The sequence below is a fragment of the Amblyomma mixtum genome, chromosome 5, assembly GCF_055824585.1.
Source record: "Amblyomma mixtum isolate Tamu chromosome 5, ASM5582458v1, whole genome shotgun sequence".
NCBI classification, from domain to species: domain Eukaryota; kingdom Metazoa; phylum Arthropoda; class Arachnida; order Ixodida; family Ixodidae; genus Amblyomma; species Amblyomma mixtum.
In genome coordinates, this window is record NC_143016.1 from 195,349,010 (window position 1) to 195,367,007 (window position 17,998).

The 17,998-nt window shown below is 48.8% G+C and overlaps 1 protein-coding gene across 7 annotated transcripts in view; it reads right to left on the bottom strand.

Moving 5' to 3' along the window:
- LOC149345339 (uncharacterized) overlaps positions 1 to 17,998 on the bottom strand; it is a 154,996-nt gene that overhangs the window by 12,300 nt on the left and 124,698 nt on the right. For 4 of the 7 annotated variants that reach the window (XM_089546589.1, XM_089546588.1, XM_089546594.1 and 1 more), the window contains 4 exons: positions 16,078 to 16,208; positions 13,432 to 13,672; positions 2,632 to 2,742; positions 501 to 658 (listed from right to left, as the gene is read on the bottom strand). In XM_089546589.1, the coding sequence (XP_089402715.1) occupies positions 501 to 658; positions 2,632 to 2,742; positions 13,432 to 13,672; positions 16,078 to 16,208 (641 nt within the window). The remainder of the gene's footprint in view (positions 1 to 500; positions 659 to 2,631; positions 2,743 to 13,431; positions 13,673 to 16,077; positions 16,209 to 17,998) is intronic. The other 3 variants (XR_016283273.1, XM_089546591.1, XM_089546593.1) reach the window with 3 other exon arrangements.

Genomic DNA, 17,998 nt, shown 5'->3' on the forward strand with positions numbered 1-17,998 from the left:
TTTGCTATAAAAAATATTAATAGCGCTCTCCTCACTGTCCCTTTAATGAAAGAGCACATGATATATATACCCTTCTTGTGAAGTAAACCAAAGGAACATACACAACGTCAAGATAAACCTTAGAGGGCGATACATCTGAAGAGTGCTGGGTAACATAATTGGTGCAAAAACAGGAAACCTCATGGTCACAATCAAGAAGGGCAAACCCAAACACCCCAAATTTTTGGGTTTGCTCTTCGTGATTGTGACCATGAGGTTTCCTGTTTTTGCACCAATTATGTTACCCAGCACTCTTCAGATGTGTCGCCCTCTAAGGTTTATCTTGACGTTATCATGTGTGTCCGTTCACGAGATGGGTATATATATCATGTGTTCTTCCCTTAAAGTTTTATTTTTGAAAAAGTGCTCGTGTTGTGCCTCCTCTCCTGCTGCGGTCCTCGTTTTTGGCGCTAACTTCATCGTGGCTACACTCGACCAGTGCAGAGGCCCCCCGAACGCACCCCCAGAGTGGCAGATGTAGGCGTGCAGGTCGTACAGGAGGGGGCCGGGGAGGCCAGGGGGTCCCGACACAAGGGGCCCCAGGTCCAGGCCCTCCAGGGGGAACTCCACCAGCTCATCCACTTTGCTCCCTCCCCCCGACAGCTCCTGGAACACAAACCTGCGACCATGGCACAGGGGGGCAACCCCGTTAGAGGGCAGAGCCTTTCGTGACTTCGGTGATGGTGTCGAGCGTCAGGAGTTTGCTTCGGTTAATTTTCCAGGTTTAGTTTGGGCTTTTGTCTTTGTTCAGCATTAAAAGTACACTAACAGCGACAATAAAAAGTTGACTAACAATCACACACAGTAATCCCTCGTTATAAAGAAATCGCTTTACTCAAAATATCCCTTTCTTTGAAATTTCTTCCAGTTCCAACCCAAACGCATGCATTTTAAGCTGCATTACTCGAAGGGCATGAAGAGCTTGACCCACTTAGAGCGAAGTGGCGAGCGGAGGCATCGCCGCCGTGACCCCTTGCGCATGCAGTGTCAAATTAATACCACCGACGAATTAGACTCATGCAGGCATAGAACAGGCCACAAAAGAACCAAACACACGATCGATGGCCTTCATACCAAGCGAGTGCCGAGTGTCCCCAGCTCAGCAGGGCCAAATTCCATGGCGCAGCGCGCCCGAACCGTTAATCTTGGTCGGAAGTGCATCGCTGGTGTCCCCCGTGATAGAATCCACACGAAAAATAAAGTTGTCCTCACACTTTGCGATGCCAGAAAAACGCGGTGTCTTGGATGCAGAAAAGTGGCCGGTCATGCTCGATTCACGCCATCCAACTAGACAAATGGTCTAAATGTGTGGTAGGGTCACTGAATTTTGTTATTAAGGTGGGGACACATGTGCGAAAAGCGAGTGATTCACTGCGGTGCGCCATTGTGAATGGCACTGCAACGTCCGACCGCAGCTCGTCGCTAGATGTCAACGGCAGGCCGCTTTGCGGCAAACGCAACAGGAAGCAGCAGTCATCGTTAAGCTATTGAACCCAAAACTGGAAAAGCATGATGGAAAATTCGATTATATACTTTTCAGCAGTCACAGGTGAATACCACGCGGTTATTCATGCACAGTACGCAGTGTCTTCCGCATAACTGTAGAACGAAAACAAGCCAAAAAAGTTAGGCATCTGTACCCACTGGTCTTAGACCTATTTTCCTTATTTTCAGTCCAATCCTAATGAAACTGTACCACCTTGCTCAGTTTTTTGTACTGATTTCAACAATAAAATTACCTTTCTCATAAATTAGTCGGTTCCCAAGATAATTAATTTTAATTAGTCATTCATTAGTACCTCGGTGCAAAAAAAACCGCTCAATAAAAAATCATTTTTAATCCATGGCTGCATAGTATGGCGAGTAAAGAGTGCAATAATCAAAGCAGTTTTTCCGTTTTACTCTCATTAGTAATTTTACAGCACTTGGAATATCAATGTTCAAGGTGCGAATTCATTGAATCGATAAACTTTGCAAAATTATAAATTTTTGAAGTGCGATTAAACAAATCTGCTTTGATTATTGTACACACTGTGCCTCCAGCTTCCCTTAGCAAACAATATGATGTCTCTATCTGTCCTAGATGTTGAGATATCGACATACTAAGACAGCCAGATGTCCAAAATTTCCATGCAATTAAATTGCCTGCTCCTGCAAAAATTCAGCCCACACGATGATCTGAATTTAATATTATGGTCAAAACGTTCGGAAAATCAAACATTCGGAAAATAATAGCTGTAGATTCCACAAATGTCATTTTTTGAAAATCGATTTTTTGGTCATTTTTTGGTCTCAAAGACCAGTGTCCCCCCTTAAGTGCCCACCGTTGACTCATTCCTCACAAGGTAGTGACTAAAACCACACTCTTGCCAATGCTTCGCCCAGGACTACCAATCCTTGGCATTTACCCTTAGCTGCAGTAAGAGGACTGCCTCGTTCCCTTGTAAAAATGGTCGACACACTTGTTTAGACTGTGCATTATCTTCCTATAGATATTTTCTTTTGTCTCTTCATAGTATACGGAAGAAAGGTCTGCCAAGAGTGTATGGCCTACAGAGTAGTCTCTCAAAGCGACTGTCACAGAGTACTTGCCTCTTGAGGTAGACCATGAGGGTGTCGGGGGGGCGCCAGATGGAGAGGCTCTTGCGTGCACGCTGGCTGCAGCAGCAGACAGGGCAGAACCAGGGCTCATCCAGGGTCTCACTGCCACAGGGGGAGAGGCCGCCACTAAATCTTGATATGTGATGGGCAAATGAGTAGACACAAAGGAATTCTAGCCTTCTTTGTGGACTACATCGTCTACAAATGACACATCAGAGTTGAGTACAAAAATGAAACACCACCAGGAACGCCCCATTGTCATCGGTATCACCAAAATGGCGCTATTTCCAAGGCAAGTGCTCCAATGTACTTCTTGTGCACCGATATTGCCTACCAGTCGTGGATATCAATTGGTCTCGTGAGGGTTCGAAAAGCGCTGCGTTCAAAGGGCAAGGCATCGCGGCGAACGAAGCAAGCCTCCGACCTGCACTTGAGACAACAGGGGGGAGCAGCAGTCGCAAAGGTGCGCACAAATGTCCATCCGAATGCTCAGTATTCAAAATGCTGGAGTATTTCGCTTGAGCAGATAAGATTTCTGCAACGCTTACTAAGTGAGGTTTCTGTTCAGGGCACACCACAGCACGCGCACAACCAAGGCCATGGACAGACAAACAGGCAACGTATACTGGATCTGCTGTGTGTGTGTGTGTGCAGCTGCTTGGCTGACGAAGGGAGGCCCCCTCCCTGATGCCCAGCAGGGGTCCGCTCAGAAGGTGAGCAGCAGTCGCCACACATGCGTTGCCAACTTCCCAAAATTCTGATCGCAAATTTTTGCATAGCTTTGATGGAAAGAAAAAAAGGGGCTCATTACCACATAAGCCAAGCAGTATATAGGGGATGGTTTTTTTCTTAATTTGTGGTGTTCAACAGTGGCATATTAATAGGGTGTAACTATTCAAAAGTAATCGATCAGGAAGTACAACTTGTGTGCAGTGTAACTGACCGTCAACAGTGTTCACCAGTGCCACCCTCATCGAGGGGCGGATGCAATATCTCCTGTATTACCACGGGTGTCACATGAAGCGTGATCAAGCAGTGAGGACGGAAACTGTGCGAGAACCCTCTTATGCTATCTATAGCATCAAGTCTGCCAGAACTGAGGCCCTCATTAGGTCGTGGGTTTGAATCCCGGCATGTGGCTGTTTTTTGTTCTGATTTTTAATCATTTGTCTTAAAATAACTGTCCTATTCATCTCCCAGCGGTAACACCACAAATTAAAAAAAAAAAACATATCCCTGTGCTTCTTGGTTTCAACGACTGTTGGCTTCCCTCATGTATAGCTTCAATAAGTTTTGTTTGACAAAGCTTCAGTGCCCTCTTCCCCTTTTTTTTTTTTCATGTAATGACCATGTGTGTTAAAAAAAAATACAAGATTTTGAAAATCCTTGTTCTGCCATTCAACCTTTTATGTGCCAGAAGTATTCAAAGTACATTTGCTTTGAAATTAAGGTAAGTAAATTAGTATTCCCTTTGAATTGACTTCAAACCAAAAAACCACTATGGTCAAACACACTTATAACAATACTGAAGTGTCATGGAAATACGACTGTTATAACTGGGCTTTGCCCAAAAAAGAAACATGACAATGTTTAGAGCAGTTATTGACGGGAAAGACCCCGAGGGGTGTCATCGTTCCAATTGTAAAAGCTCGTTAATTCGAAATTCAGGGGACCAGACAAATGTTCAAATTATCAAATGATCCTGAAAAACTAACAAGAAGTGATTGCACATTTGTTTGGTGAAGGACTGGTCAATGGTTGCTTGCTTTTGAGATGAGAACGGTACGACGATTTTTTTTTTTCCACATTTTCATGGCTGCTTTTAAGGCATGCGTACTGTCGGGAGCGCCGAAGCCGAGCTGCTCGAAAGTGGGCCTCCCCTACAGCGGTGGCACTGGAGCTCCACCGCTGCTGCACCACACCCCTCAGGAGCATCGCCTGTGAGGAGGCTTCACTGCTCAAACAGCGAACAGCCCGTGATGATGAGTGCACAGTTCCAGCACACAGGAAGCACTGGAGAAAGGACCACGCAGACACATGCGATCGCGCCAATCAGTGCCCGAAACGGCGCACAGCAGGGCTCGGTTAGCTGGCTGCTACGGGTTGTGCCGGTTGTGCGTAGCTCTGAAAACCATACGCGGTCTGACTGATTTCGAGACAGGACCATGCGTTTGTCATCATGCCTGGCACTGTACGCATGCCTCAGGTGCACGAATGACTCTGCAGCATAGAATGCAGGTTTGAACGGGGCTACTTCGTCGATCACTATTGCTGCACCAGTCATACCTGGATGCAGCCTCCCTTTTGGAGCCCGTTTGAATTAACCGGTGCGAGAGTAGTAATGTCCGAATTAGCCAGCGTGCGGCACCATAGAATTACATGGTGGTTGGCCAGGACTACTAGCAGTTCTAATTATCCGGATTTCCCAGTTACTGCACATCGGATTGCGAGCTTTAACTATTATACGACAGCTTGCGAAGGTTGTTGTTGATTGTTGTCCGTGCCGGTGACACCTGCCATGATTGCCTCGTTAGTGAGGTCTTCGTTTGGCATGACTGCATCATCTGCATACCAGAATATCAGGACTCGATGTGCCGCAGTCATCACCGTTCACCGATGACCAAACCACCATTATCACTGCACCGGTGGGAGCTTTGCCACCTCCACGTCACTGGCACCAAGCCCGCTTTCCGGAAGCAATTTTTACGGGAAATCCACGGAGCTCGCAGAACCGAGGGTACGGTGACAGGTGGAAAGAGAAGAACCAAGCTGGCAAAGCTCGTGCACCGCACAAATAGAATCCGAATAGAAGAGCAAGTCGTAAGGGAAGGAAAGTAGTTGAATGTCACAAGAGTAGAACTTTCGGAATCCACGCTCCCTTAGAGGGAACAAATTGTTATTCTCCAGAAAATTAACAGGATGTGTAAATATATGTACCATTACTTTCCATGCTACTGATCTCAAAGATATGGGTCAATGGTTAGATGGATTCTGTTTCCCTCCGGCTTTATGTACTTGTATGACCACAGCAGCCTTCCAGTCTTCAGTAGTACACCATGATATGATTGTGAGAATATGCATTTCATGATGTTAGAACTACAGTCGAACCCGGATATATCGAACACACAGATTACCCCCTTGAAAATACTATGTAAAAGTATAAGACAGTTGCGTTGTATATCGAATTCCATTTTCGCCGGACATTGGATATATCGAACGCCGCGCCACGCCGCGCCCCTGGACGGTGCGCTTTCCCCAAAGACATTCCTGTCCGGTCCTCAGCCGCCTCAGCGAGAACATTTCCGCAGTCAGTCAGCAGGCGCAGGACCCCCTTTTTTTTTTTTGTTCCCCGTTTTTGCGCCCCACCGGCGCGAGCTTTCCCGCTCCTCGTGTATCGCCGGCGTGTGCTCCGTCAAGGTCATTTAGCGAAGAGAGAGTGCGGCATGGAGACGCGCGGCGCCGGTTCTAAGCCACGCTTCTTGGGGAAAGGGAGAGAGAGAAAACGGTCGCTCGTGGGCACATCGTGGGTCTGAGGAAAAGAGAGAGCTCAGGAAAAAAAAAAAAAAAAACGCAGCCCAGAGCGTTGATCTTTCTCCCTGCTCTTTCTTTTCCCTCTGTCGTTCCTTCGCAGCCGCGTTGACTGCCGCTCGCATAGGCCTCGCTCTTATCGCTCCATCTGCGCCTCGCGTGTTTTTTTTTTGTTTTTTTTTTTTGTGTGTGCCTGTGTTTCAACGCGCGACGTGAAGCAGGCCCCAGTAGCCAACTGTTTTGGCAAGGCAGGCCTTGAAGTGGCCGGAGATGAATGCCCGGAAGATTTAGATGACGATGTGTTCTTGGACGACGCGTTTCGCGACTTGTCCAATTTTCTCGGCGCCGTTCCGTCCGAAGTGACTGTTGAGGACTTTAACGCTGACAGCGAAGTTCAAGCGGTAACTGGCGTTCAAGACGCCGACTCCAGCGACGACGAGGGCAACTGTGTTGTCGAAGAAACGCGTCCGTGCGCAGCCACTGAACTGGCGTCAGCGTTAGCCTGATTCGGCGCTGTTGCGGCGAAATGGAAGGCACTGTGCTCTCGCACCTGGACAGTCTCGAGAAGATCGAGGCCAGTGTTTTGAACTTCGTTTCCCAGGGGAAAAAGCAGCCCAAAATTAGTGATTTTTTTTCCGCGAAATAAAGCGCTTTCATATTACGTGCCCATACTATGTGATTCGCGGCTATTCCAAACGGTAAGCCACAATTTGTTATGATCGGGAGTGCAGTTTTAGCCTATACCTGTATATCAAATTTTCGCTATATCGAACTATTTTCCGATCCCCTTCGAATTCGATATATCCGGGTTCGACTGTATACTATTTAGCATTCCGTATGAATTTGTCATTTATAACATCAATTCCACCAGAAGACATTAGTTTCAAATTGATAATCGATATGATGCCTTCCAAGTGGAACATGGTGGGATCCATTGCGAAATAACCGCACAGTTGGAGATTGGGACGTTGGATAACATAGGATGAAGAACGAAACGACTCAACAAAAGTATCATTTAGTGCAGTAGCACAGAGGTGGTCGGGAGCAGGTTCGCCAGTGGGTGCAACAACGACACTTTATTGATCTTTCAAGGATTTATTATGTTCCAGAAACATTTTGGATTAGTCTTCAGATTGTTCACAAGGGTTATTCTGAAGAAGGTGGATTTAGTAGACTTCAGTGTTCATTAATATGCTGAAGCACCTGCCTTGTATGCTGTTCAGTGGACATGTTTTAATGAATACTTAGCAGTTCGAAAAAGTATTTTCCTTTTGATATAAAATCGTTATAAATATCTGTTATAACATGGAGCATGGCTATTGCAGTACACACGCTGAAGAGCGATAAGACGATGAATCAGTTAAAACCCTTTATTTTGGTACATGCCCCAGTTTGTTTTTACTGAGCGCTCGAATAACCTGGTAAGAAAATATCTAAATAGAGCTCAGTTATTAAGGGCTACAAAAGGAGCTTTGTTATAGTTGCTAATGGTCTTGGCGAGTTTTGACTATGGTGCATATGATAAATCAAATGTGAAATGCATGATATCGTGACTGCTCAGGCCGGGCATATGTACAGTGTTCTGCAACTTTATCGCAACCTTTTTGAAAAATTCTCCTGCCTCAACCAGAGATTCGTTTGCAGTGAAACCATGGAGAAAGCTTACTTACTGTTGCCCCCTTTGCAGCGTAGTAAGTATAAGAATGGCTCTTACCAGGTTTCACTGCGCGTGATGCTAAACCAGAACCACCTGTGACGCGATCGAGGCAGTGAAAGCCACAAATGCCAAGTTTCCGCCGAAGGGTACTGGTGGTGCCACCTGGCATTGCTGAAGGAAAGTGTTGCGGCCGAAAAGTGCCAAGGTGAGCGTTGCAATTCGCATGGCTAGCTTTGAATGCACTGTTCGGGCCATGTTGTCTCAGGCATCGTTGTTAGTAGTCTCTAATGCCAACAACTTAAACCGTAGACCATTTCCAGGATTATGTATGACCATTTATGCAATAAAAGTAATTAGAATGCATTGGTCTTTTGAGCACAGAAGCAGAATGAGACCATGGTCTTTTCTTGTCATGCATGCCCCATCGTCGGAAGGGGAATGCGTCAGCTGTTGAACAGAAAGACAATAAGTCAGTGGCGGTATACCGAGTTGTGAAAAGAGAAAAAAAAGTGCACTTTATCGAGTTATTAACAGAAAGAAGTTCATGCTAGAAAGTGCTCAGTTGGCTCAGTCCTCGAAGTGACCGCTGGCAGCGTCGATACACCACCTCTGGGCATACTCATCAAGCACTGCAGCTCGCATCTCATCCCTGATTGTGGTGCGATCTTTCAATTCTCCAATACTGCTAAGGCTTCCAGTGCTGTAGACCCCACACAAAGAAATCACAAGGAGACAAGTGTGGCCAGAATGGTGGCCACAGCATACTGGGGGACTCTCGCCCCATCCACCAACCTGGAAACTCTTTGTGCAGCCACTTAGGCACTCTGCGTGCGCATTGGGCTGAGGGGGGGGGTGGGGGGGGGGGGCACCACCTCGCTGTAAGGTGCACACCTCCTGCTGCATACGGCACTCCGCCAGCCCCGACAGCAATTCTCCCCCCGTAAGGCGTGCACACGATTCAGCAGTGACCGTTTCTTCAAAGAAAAACAGGCCCATCACTCCTACACGCCAAATTCCACACTACGCAACGATGCGTGGGGAGTTCATGGGCCTTGTGAAGATAAAACGAGGGTTGCCCTTTGCCCAAAACGAATGTTTTAACTGTTTACATGTCCGTCAAGATGTCGGTGAACACCCAGAAGGCAAGGTGTCCATAGTCCGCTGTGATCCGCTGCTGCTCAGACTGGCAGACTGCAACTCTCTTGGTTTTATCTACCAGGCTTAGATTTTGGCACATCTGCACCCTGTAAGGCCGCCATCCCCTCTTTCTTAGAGCCCGGCTCACGGTGGACGACATACGGGGATCGAGTGCATCCCGTTGTGTTTCTTGTTTGTATCACTTCTCACCAGCCTCACGACTAACCCGGCTTCTTCAAACTTGCGGCACCAATTCAAAACTGCACGACGAGACGGTAGTCAACGGCGAAACTTGAACTACTCGTGGACGTAGCACATGGAGCCCGTATAGTACATGGAACCACAATACCGCCTGCGCTTTCTCCTTGGCAGTGTAAATAGGCATACTCCTGCTCTACACACCACAGCAGGGAAGAATAATAAAATTCACCACCACAAATCAGAATGCAAACTGAAAAGCACAACTCAATACTTCGCAAAGTTTACTGTTTGTGTGGAGTGAACCATGAAAGCAGATGACTTGATGAGGAAGCAGACAAGATATTGTTTATCGGTAAATCGCCGTCAGGCCACTTAATTGTTTACGATGCTTTTCAAAATGCGCTGGTCGAAATATATTCGATGTGCTAAAGAAGACGACATGGCCCGAACGGCGCATTCAAAGCTAGCCGCGCGAATTTCCACGCTTGCCTCGGCACTTTTCGGTTGCGGTGCTCTCCTTCAGCGATGCCAGAAGAGCCAGCGTTACCTTTTGGCATAAACTCGACGTTGGCGGCTTTCACTGCCTCGATCTCGTCACAGGTGGTTCTGGTTTGGTATCACGCGCAACCAGACCTGGTGAGTGCCAATGCCATACTCACTATGCAACAAAGGAGACAACAGTAAGCAAGCTTAGTGCTCGGTTTCACCGCCAGCGAGCCTCCGGCTGAGGCAGGAGAATTTTTTAAAACTGGTTTTGATAATGTTGCAGAACACTGTATTCCATGGTGTTTTACCAGCGCAAGAAGACGCGGACGAAGGAACACAGAACAAAGACAAACGAGCGCTTACAGGTGCCATGGTATCTCTAAAAGGTAAACGCTGAGTGTTTACCTTTGTGTTATGCTTGCTTGCCTTATTATGCCTATTTATTAGACTGTTCAACTTATGCCCTTCCTGTTATAATCCCATATGGGATTGACAGTATGTACCAATAAATAAAATAAATAAATAAATCTACAGATGATGTTACAGTATAATCTCGTTACTACGACCCTCACATTAACGAATTTTTCATATTTACGAACTTTTTCAAAATCCCCGCCAAAATATCTATATTTTCAATGTAAAAATATTTCACTACTATGAATTTCAAAATACCGAACATTTCAGAATAACGAGCATAATTTATTTGCCCACCTATTGTAAATGCACCTCATTATTACGAACTTACCCCGGAGAAGTGAGCCGACTCCCCGAGAGGCACACGCTAACTCTGCTAATCGCCAAGGGCAGGCATCCGATACAATCCAGTCCAATCCGAAGCCGCCTCGCAACCGGAAGTTGGCTCGTCTCTCCTCCTCCGTTTTTTTTCTCCCACGGTGTGCCACGGCCGGTCTCGACGCGCGCACTCTCTCCTTAAGAGAGAGCGAGAGAGCGCGCGCGTTGAGAGCGGCCGTGGGTGTGCATGTGACTAGACTACCTCCGCGCTTTTCTTTTTTTGTGTGCGGCCGCCGCGAACGCGAGGCCTAGTCGTTTCTCGCCGCTGCGTGTTGACTGTGCTGACGATGAATTCTGCGGGCGCCAGCGTCAAGATGAAGCGACGGCAGTTCACGCTTAAGGAAACACATCGTTTCGGAAGCGCCTAGTGCAGCGCTGTTAAACCTTCGGCTCGGACTCCCAACAGCCATAAATGTCCGCCAGGCTGCCGAAATGGTAACTGGGGTGTGGTGGAACGTAAAGGCCTCGACCATCAACAACTGCTGGAGGAAAGCTGGCCTGGTGAAATCGCCGCTTCACACAGAAGACTGCGATGACGCTGATAGCACGGATGACGACAGCGCAAAAGAGGTGCGGACTGAAGTCACTGAGAAACTCTCTGTAGACTCTTCTATAACTTTTGCCGACTACGCCGAGTCGGAAAATGCTGCCCCTGACTGTAGAAGACATCATGAGCAGCGTTCGCGAGTATGGAGAGCGTGGTGAAGAAAATGAACTGGACGACGATGCCGACTCGCCGCCTGCAGACCAAGCGGCCGAACCTGTGTCTAGTGCGGAGGTTCTTGCATCCATAGGCAAACTTCGCACATTCGTCGGACGTTGTAGCGATGTGCCTGATTCTGTGCTCCAAAAAGTTGACGTTGAAGAGTTCGTCCTGGGGCGCCTGTGTCGCACCCGCCAGAATCACGGATTTCTTCAAATAAACGAGCGCTGAACCTCTCGTTTGCGTTCCTGTTTGAAAATTACATAGCTTGTCGTGTGCCCTTCCTGAAGGTACAGTATTTTCATTGTCCAGTAATACTACTACCTTTTTTCGCGAGTCTTTCGTTATTACGATATTTCAAAATAACGAACGATTATTCGCGACCCCGCGAAGTTCGTTGTATCGAGATTTCACTGTAGTACACAAAAAGCACTTTGCGAGGACACAACAGTGGACGATAGCATTAAAATTTCAGTACAAACATATTTCAAACTTTTCGTGTCTAAGAAACAATGGACACCCTGTCGCCCGTGTGAATGTGCCAGTTCCCAGCAGATATGCTGCCTCCTCACCGCACCACTCAGTTTCTGGGGGGAAGGGGGGGGGCTCAAGCCCTCCAGGCCCCCACAGTCGGCGCCTATGCTGGTGCTGTTGTAGCGTTTTCTTGTATTTGTTTCTTTTATACTCAATGACCAGATTTATTTGTTGTAATCGATAATGCGCTATGACAGAATTGCTACAAGCCGCTTATTTTACCATAGAACACAAGGTAAAGTTGACGGTGCTGCGATTGACCATTGTTATAGCTGATATATAGTTATAAACCGGTACTGTTATAATGTATATTCGCATACCCCTAACGCAGGACTCACTACGACGCCGGGTCTAAAAAAAAAAAACTAAGTGGCCTTGTGTGCAGGACCACAGGGGCTGAAAAAGGGCTGCTTCCCAGCGACAGGATGAAAAGTGAGGGATCTCATCTGCCAGGGCCAATTCAAGCAGCGCACCAGCATGAGAGGACAACGAGTGATGATGGCACCACTTCATCATGGGTGAGAGGCCGGCTGTTCACAGTGAAGATACATTTTAAGGCCTTCAATGCCTCCTACTGTCCTGACCAAGGAATGCTAGCAAGTCTGTCATCGTGACTCCTTAAAAAGAAACAGTGTCAAGGCTGGGAATCGAACCAGGGCCTTTGGCATTTGAAGTGGAGACACTACCACTCTACCACAAAGGCTCAGGGTTTGGGCATGAATAAAGGTGCATCTAGTGAAAGCAGGGGTTTCATAAATGAAATAAAATAATACAAAAGGAAAAAAACTTAAAAATAAAATAAAAAAGAAACAAAAATAAAAAATAAAATAAAAAACAGTGCACCAGGAAATGCTTTTGCCTTGCAGCACTCTAGAGAGCCAAAGTGCCCCCTCCATTTTTTAATTGGTTTGGTTTACGGGGTTTAACGTCCCAAAGCGACTAAGGCTATGAGAAACGCCGTAGTGAAGGGCTCCGGAAATTTCGACCACCTGGGGTTCTTTAACGTGCACTGACATCGCACAGTACACGGGCCTCTAGAATTTCTCCTCCAAAGAAGTTCCAGCCGCCGCGGTCGGGATCGAACCCACGTCTTTTGGGTCAGCAGCCAAGCACCATAGCCACTGAGCCACCGCGGCAGCCATTTTTTAATTGAAACATGAAATATGGGTGCACATTACAATCAAGGGCATGTCAGAATGAGGTAAAGATGATAGTTTTCCAAGAAATACTGTAGTTTTTTTTTCTGGGGGGGGGAACGTACATCAGAAGAGGTGGAAAATGTTGCTTTTGAGATTTGGCAAAATTGCATGTTTGCAGCCATGTACAACAAAACAAAAATTTTTCGAGGCTCAAGCACTTCTTCCATAATTATACATGCAAACCTTTCTGTCTAAATCAGCACAAAAATCTTCTGTTTGGAGCTCAAATTTCGTATTAAAAAAAATTGCAAACACTGCCAAAAAAGCTATGCATTCCGATAAAGGCATTTTTCAGGACTGCCATGGATCAAGAAGAACTGAGAAAGTGATGCTGAAACTTTTCCTCGGTATCTTTTCATCCTTTCTGCTACCGAGAGAAAAAAAATTGTACTTCCCTAGACAGGTAATTCCATTCCCCCCCCCCTTGGAAAAAGTTCTGCGGATGCCCTTGACCATGCTTCTTTGTCTGAGCATTACTGTTTGTTAGAAGATAGCAAAAATGGCTGCAGACATTTGCCCACCGCACATGAAGAAGACTGGTGGAGAGAGCCCACCTCTCACTGAAGGCCCGCAGGCAGCCCTGCAGGGACAGGGGTGGCCGTGGGGGGCTGGGTGGGGGCCACGCCTGTGCCTCGGGTGGTGGTGCCTCGTGGCAGCGCAGGGCGAGGCAGTCCCCCGGCTGCAAGGACACCCGGCCAGCTCGGGCCACCTCACAGCCACCACAGCACAGGCTGGGGGCACAGCGCGAGCACTGCTGGCTGCCGGCATCCACCAGGGCAAGCGTGTAGCAGGTGCCTGCACACAGGCCAAGCATTTCTGGTACATATGGGTGAGCGTGTAGCAGGCGCCTGCACACTAGCACCCTCATCAACTGGCACTACACGGGCCAAGCTTTTCTGGTACACATGGGCGAGCATGTAGCAGGCGTTTGCACACAGGCCAAGCATTTCTGGTACACATGGGCGAGTGTGTAGCAGCCGCCCGCACACCAGCGCCCTCATCAACTGGCACTACACGGGCCAAGCATTTCTGGTACACATGGGCGAGCATGTAGCAGGCGCCTGCACACAGGCCAAGCATTTCTGGTACACATGGGCGAGCGTGTAGCAGGCGTTTGCACAAAGGCCAAGCATTTCTGGTACACATGGGCGAGCGTGTAGCAGGCGCCTGCACACCAGCGCCCTCATCAACTGGCACTACACAGGCCAAGCATTTCTGGTACACATGGGCGAGCGTGTAGCAGGCGCCTGCACACCAGCGCCCTCATCAACTGGCACTACACAGGCCAAGCATTTCTGGTACACATGGGCGAGCGTGTAGCAGGCGCCTGCACACCAGCGCCCTCATCAACTGGCACTACACAGGCCAAGCATTTCTGGTACACATGGGCGAGCGTGTAGCAGGCGCCTGCACACCAGCGCCCTCATCAACTGGCACTACACAGGCCAAGCATTTCTGGTACACATGGGCGACCGTGTAGCAGGCGCCTGCACACCAGCGCCCTCATCAACTGGCACTACACAGGCCAAGCATTTCTGGTACACATGGGCGAGCGTGTAGCAGGCACCTGCACACCAGCGCCCTCATCAACTGGCACTACACAGGCCAAGCATTTATGGTACACATGGGCGAGCGTGTAGCAGGCACCTGCACACCAGCGCCCTCATCAACTGGCACTACACAGGCCAAGCATTTCTGGTACACATGGGCGAGCGTGTAGCAGGCGCCTGCACACCAGCGCCCTCATCAACTGGCACTACACAGGCCAAGCATTTCTGGTACACATGGGCGAGCGTATAGCAGGTGCCTGCACACCGAATGGATTTCTGGTACACATGGGCGAGCGTGTAGCAGGCGCCTAGAGTTACTGTATATGCTACCAAAGGTAGCAGAGTTGCGCGTAGGTCCGCCATCTTTCGTGTCAAGCAACCGAAGTTATGCGGCGAAGCCGCACTCCGTTTCTGCAGGCGACATGCCTGGCGCATCACCGATCAACCGTGGGCGCTTTTCCGAGGTTCTTAAACCACTTTTTCGATTGATCGCAATTAAAAAGCATCTAAAAAGCTGACCGTGTAACCTAGTCAAAAAATATAGCCAAGAAAAAACGGAGCTGTTTCTAGCGCGCGTCGTGAGCTGCGGCAGCATGCGATTCCCACAGTCACCTTCCCCGAACTATTTACCTGATAACCTAAGGGCAGACTCAGTATTCTAAATACGCCGTGCAAATGCAGCATTCACTCATCTTTGCGGCAACATTTATTCACCGGACCTGCGTTAAAAAACCTGTTTATAGTCTCTTTTACTAAATACGAAACCCTGCAAAAAGTTATGAGCTAGGACTATAAAAAGGACAGTATAAAAATCCAAAATACAGTTTACTTGAAACTGGATGAACGTTACGCCTCAATGCAACTTTTAGCAAAAAAAAACTACAAAAAAAGGCGTGAGCTACGCACGCTAGACACCCCACAGCAGCGAACGTAAACAGCCGTTGGATAGTGGATCCGCTTCGAACTTGGCCGGCTGTCAATCCAGTTCGCTGCAGCGGCGGCCGGCCTACGTCATCAGCGCACGTGTTTCTGGTCCGATGGGCAAAACATGCACCGTACCGAGGAGGCTCTCACAGGGAGAAGAAAGGCTGCAGGGCATCTCGAATCGGGGACAGAGGCGGCGGGGGAGCACTCGACACCGGTAAAACCGGTTCAGAACCGGAAGTGAACGATTTTGCCCTTCGAGCGTCGTCTTCTCCGCAGTACACGGTTGCTTGGACACCACGTGATGGCGCTCTACCAATGGAGCCGCGAGCGGCGTTTATCAAACAGACGTGCAACTCTGCTACCTTTGGTAGCATATACAGTAACTCTACAGGCGCCTGCACACCAGCGCCCTCATCAACTGGCACTACACAGGCCAACCATTTCTGGTACGTACGGTGGCCTTGAAGCCCATTTCAATGTATCCAAATGCCCAGCCCTTCATTAGCACCAGATGGGGAAGTGATACCTGCAAATTTCCTTTCCTTTCCAGCTCCACCATAGCATACCAGTTCGCACGACCTGAGCAGAAGTGGTCAGAAACAGCTTCCTCAAGCGTAGTGCAACAAGAAAGATACGGACATGACACGTGCACGTAACACTTGAAACCTTGACAGCTGCTCATCACGACTGAGAATAAAAAAAGGCTTCCAATAAAACACCCACCGGGGGAGAGGTGCACAGCTGCAGCGGCGTACAGCGTGCTGGTGTGGCAGTGGCAGGGCACCCGCAGCAGGGCCGGCAGGCGCCAGGGCTGGCTACCTTCCTGGCAGAACACCAGGGGCACCGTGACCAGCCTGCAGGGGGAGGACAACAACCGCCGCATCCCAGAACCAACCCTCATGAATGGGGCTGACAAAACACCAACTCCGAACAACAGGCGCTCATATCTAAAGCAGCTCATAAGGAACAACACTAACAATGGTCAGCCCATGCCTCGCACTGCCAGCTTCCTTCAAACCACGTCTACGCATGGCACTGTTTCTCATTACACCTCTTCACACGTTCAGGGAACTCAAGCGGGACAAATCAACAGTGCCAAAGCAGAGCAGACTGAAAACAGCAGCACGTGTTCTATGCACACGTGTGTACTAATGCCCACGTGGAACTGGTTCGCTAGAGTACAGTCGTTCGCACACATATCTACAGTGCTCAGAAGCCGCGCAATGATGACTGCTGCTCCCTGGAGGGCAAATACTGCTTTTGAAGAAATGAAGAGTTAAACACAATCGATAAGCATGTGCAGGCACAATAAGGTCGGGCTTCAAGCCACCCACAAATGAAACAAGAGTGCTTCAAGCAGGTGTGTGGATAGCTGCACATTGCACTTGCATCAGACAGAGAGTAATAAACAATTATGCATACGCAAGAATAGAAAAAAAACGGCTTCCAATTAACCTGGTGGAGCTAAATGTGACTCAGGTGCACTAGCATTAGCCACTTTTGTGTATCACTTCACCTCGGTTCTGCTCGTTATGCCACCTGCAAACCATGGCAGGTGGAGGCTTCACAGGAAGGTTTTTCTGCTAGCCAGGCATTTGGTGCCAAGGTAGGCAAGAAGCAGGCTCGCGACCAGGCACTAGCCACGTTAATGATGTCATTGGTACAGTTCGCACAGAGAAATAATTTATGGATAATGAATATCTTCTTTGGCAAACAAGCGAACAGGAAGTGGACAAGGTCCTCGGAAAGGTGCGTTGGGCGTTGGGGTCTGGGCGTCCGCTTCGGCTGCGGGAGGTGGTTGGTTCGAAACCCACCGCCGGACACCCACCGGTAAAAATGGATACAAGCCACCCCCGGCCCGGCGCCCGGCTTCTTCAGGGGTGTGCGCTTGGAGGAAGCTCCGTAAACCCCGCTGCGCCCCTTCGGGGGCAACCTAGTTTCGAGCACTCAGCCTGCAAAGGTGGTTCGTGTTTCACTGCAAAGTGAGGAGTTCCGACTCAAAACTCGTACGCTCTAACCAGCGTGTCTCAAGACAAACACTGTAAGCGATCCTTCGTTTCGAAGAGAAAACTTCAGAGTAGCACAGCTGACTAGACATGCCAGTTTTTCCGGCTGTCTGACTTGCGAGAAGAAAAAAAAAAGGGCCACAAATTGGGCTTATGCCGCACGAGGCGGACTTATGGCTGCTTGGCAGGGGAACTTATCACTCATCCGCCAAGGCAACTGTTTGGTCTAAGACCCTTTTCCTAAGCATTTCACCCTAGAAGAGCCGAGCACCAGGCCAGGGGAAATCTTGTACCCATTAAAGAAACCGGTGGGTACCCGGCGGCACTGGGGATCGAACCCAGCACCTCCCGAATGCGAGGCGGATGCTCTACCACAAGGCCACGCTTCGGTCAGAAGTTTTCGGCCTGCCAAAACAGCTTCCCCCGGCCATACACAGCTAGACTAGGCCAGGGCCAGGCCACTTCCCAAGTGCAAGTCTCTTGCACAAAGTGCTTGGTGCGCCCCCTCACCAGAGACTGCTCTTGTACCAATTTAGGTTTGGTCGTCCTCGGGCTCGAAAGCCCTCCCATCGAGCGTGGCGGACTGACGAACTACTGCCACCCCGATGGTCGTGTGTGGGTCCAACCCACGAGCTTCG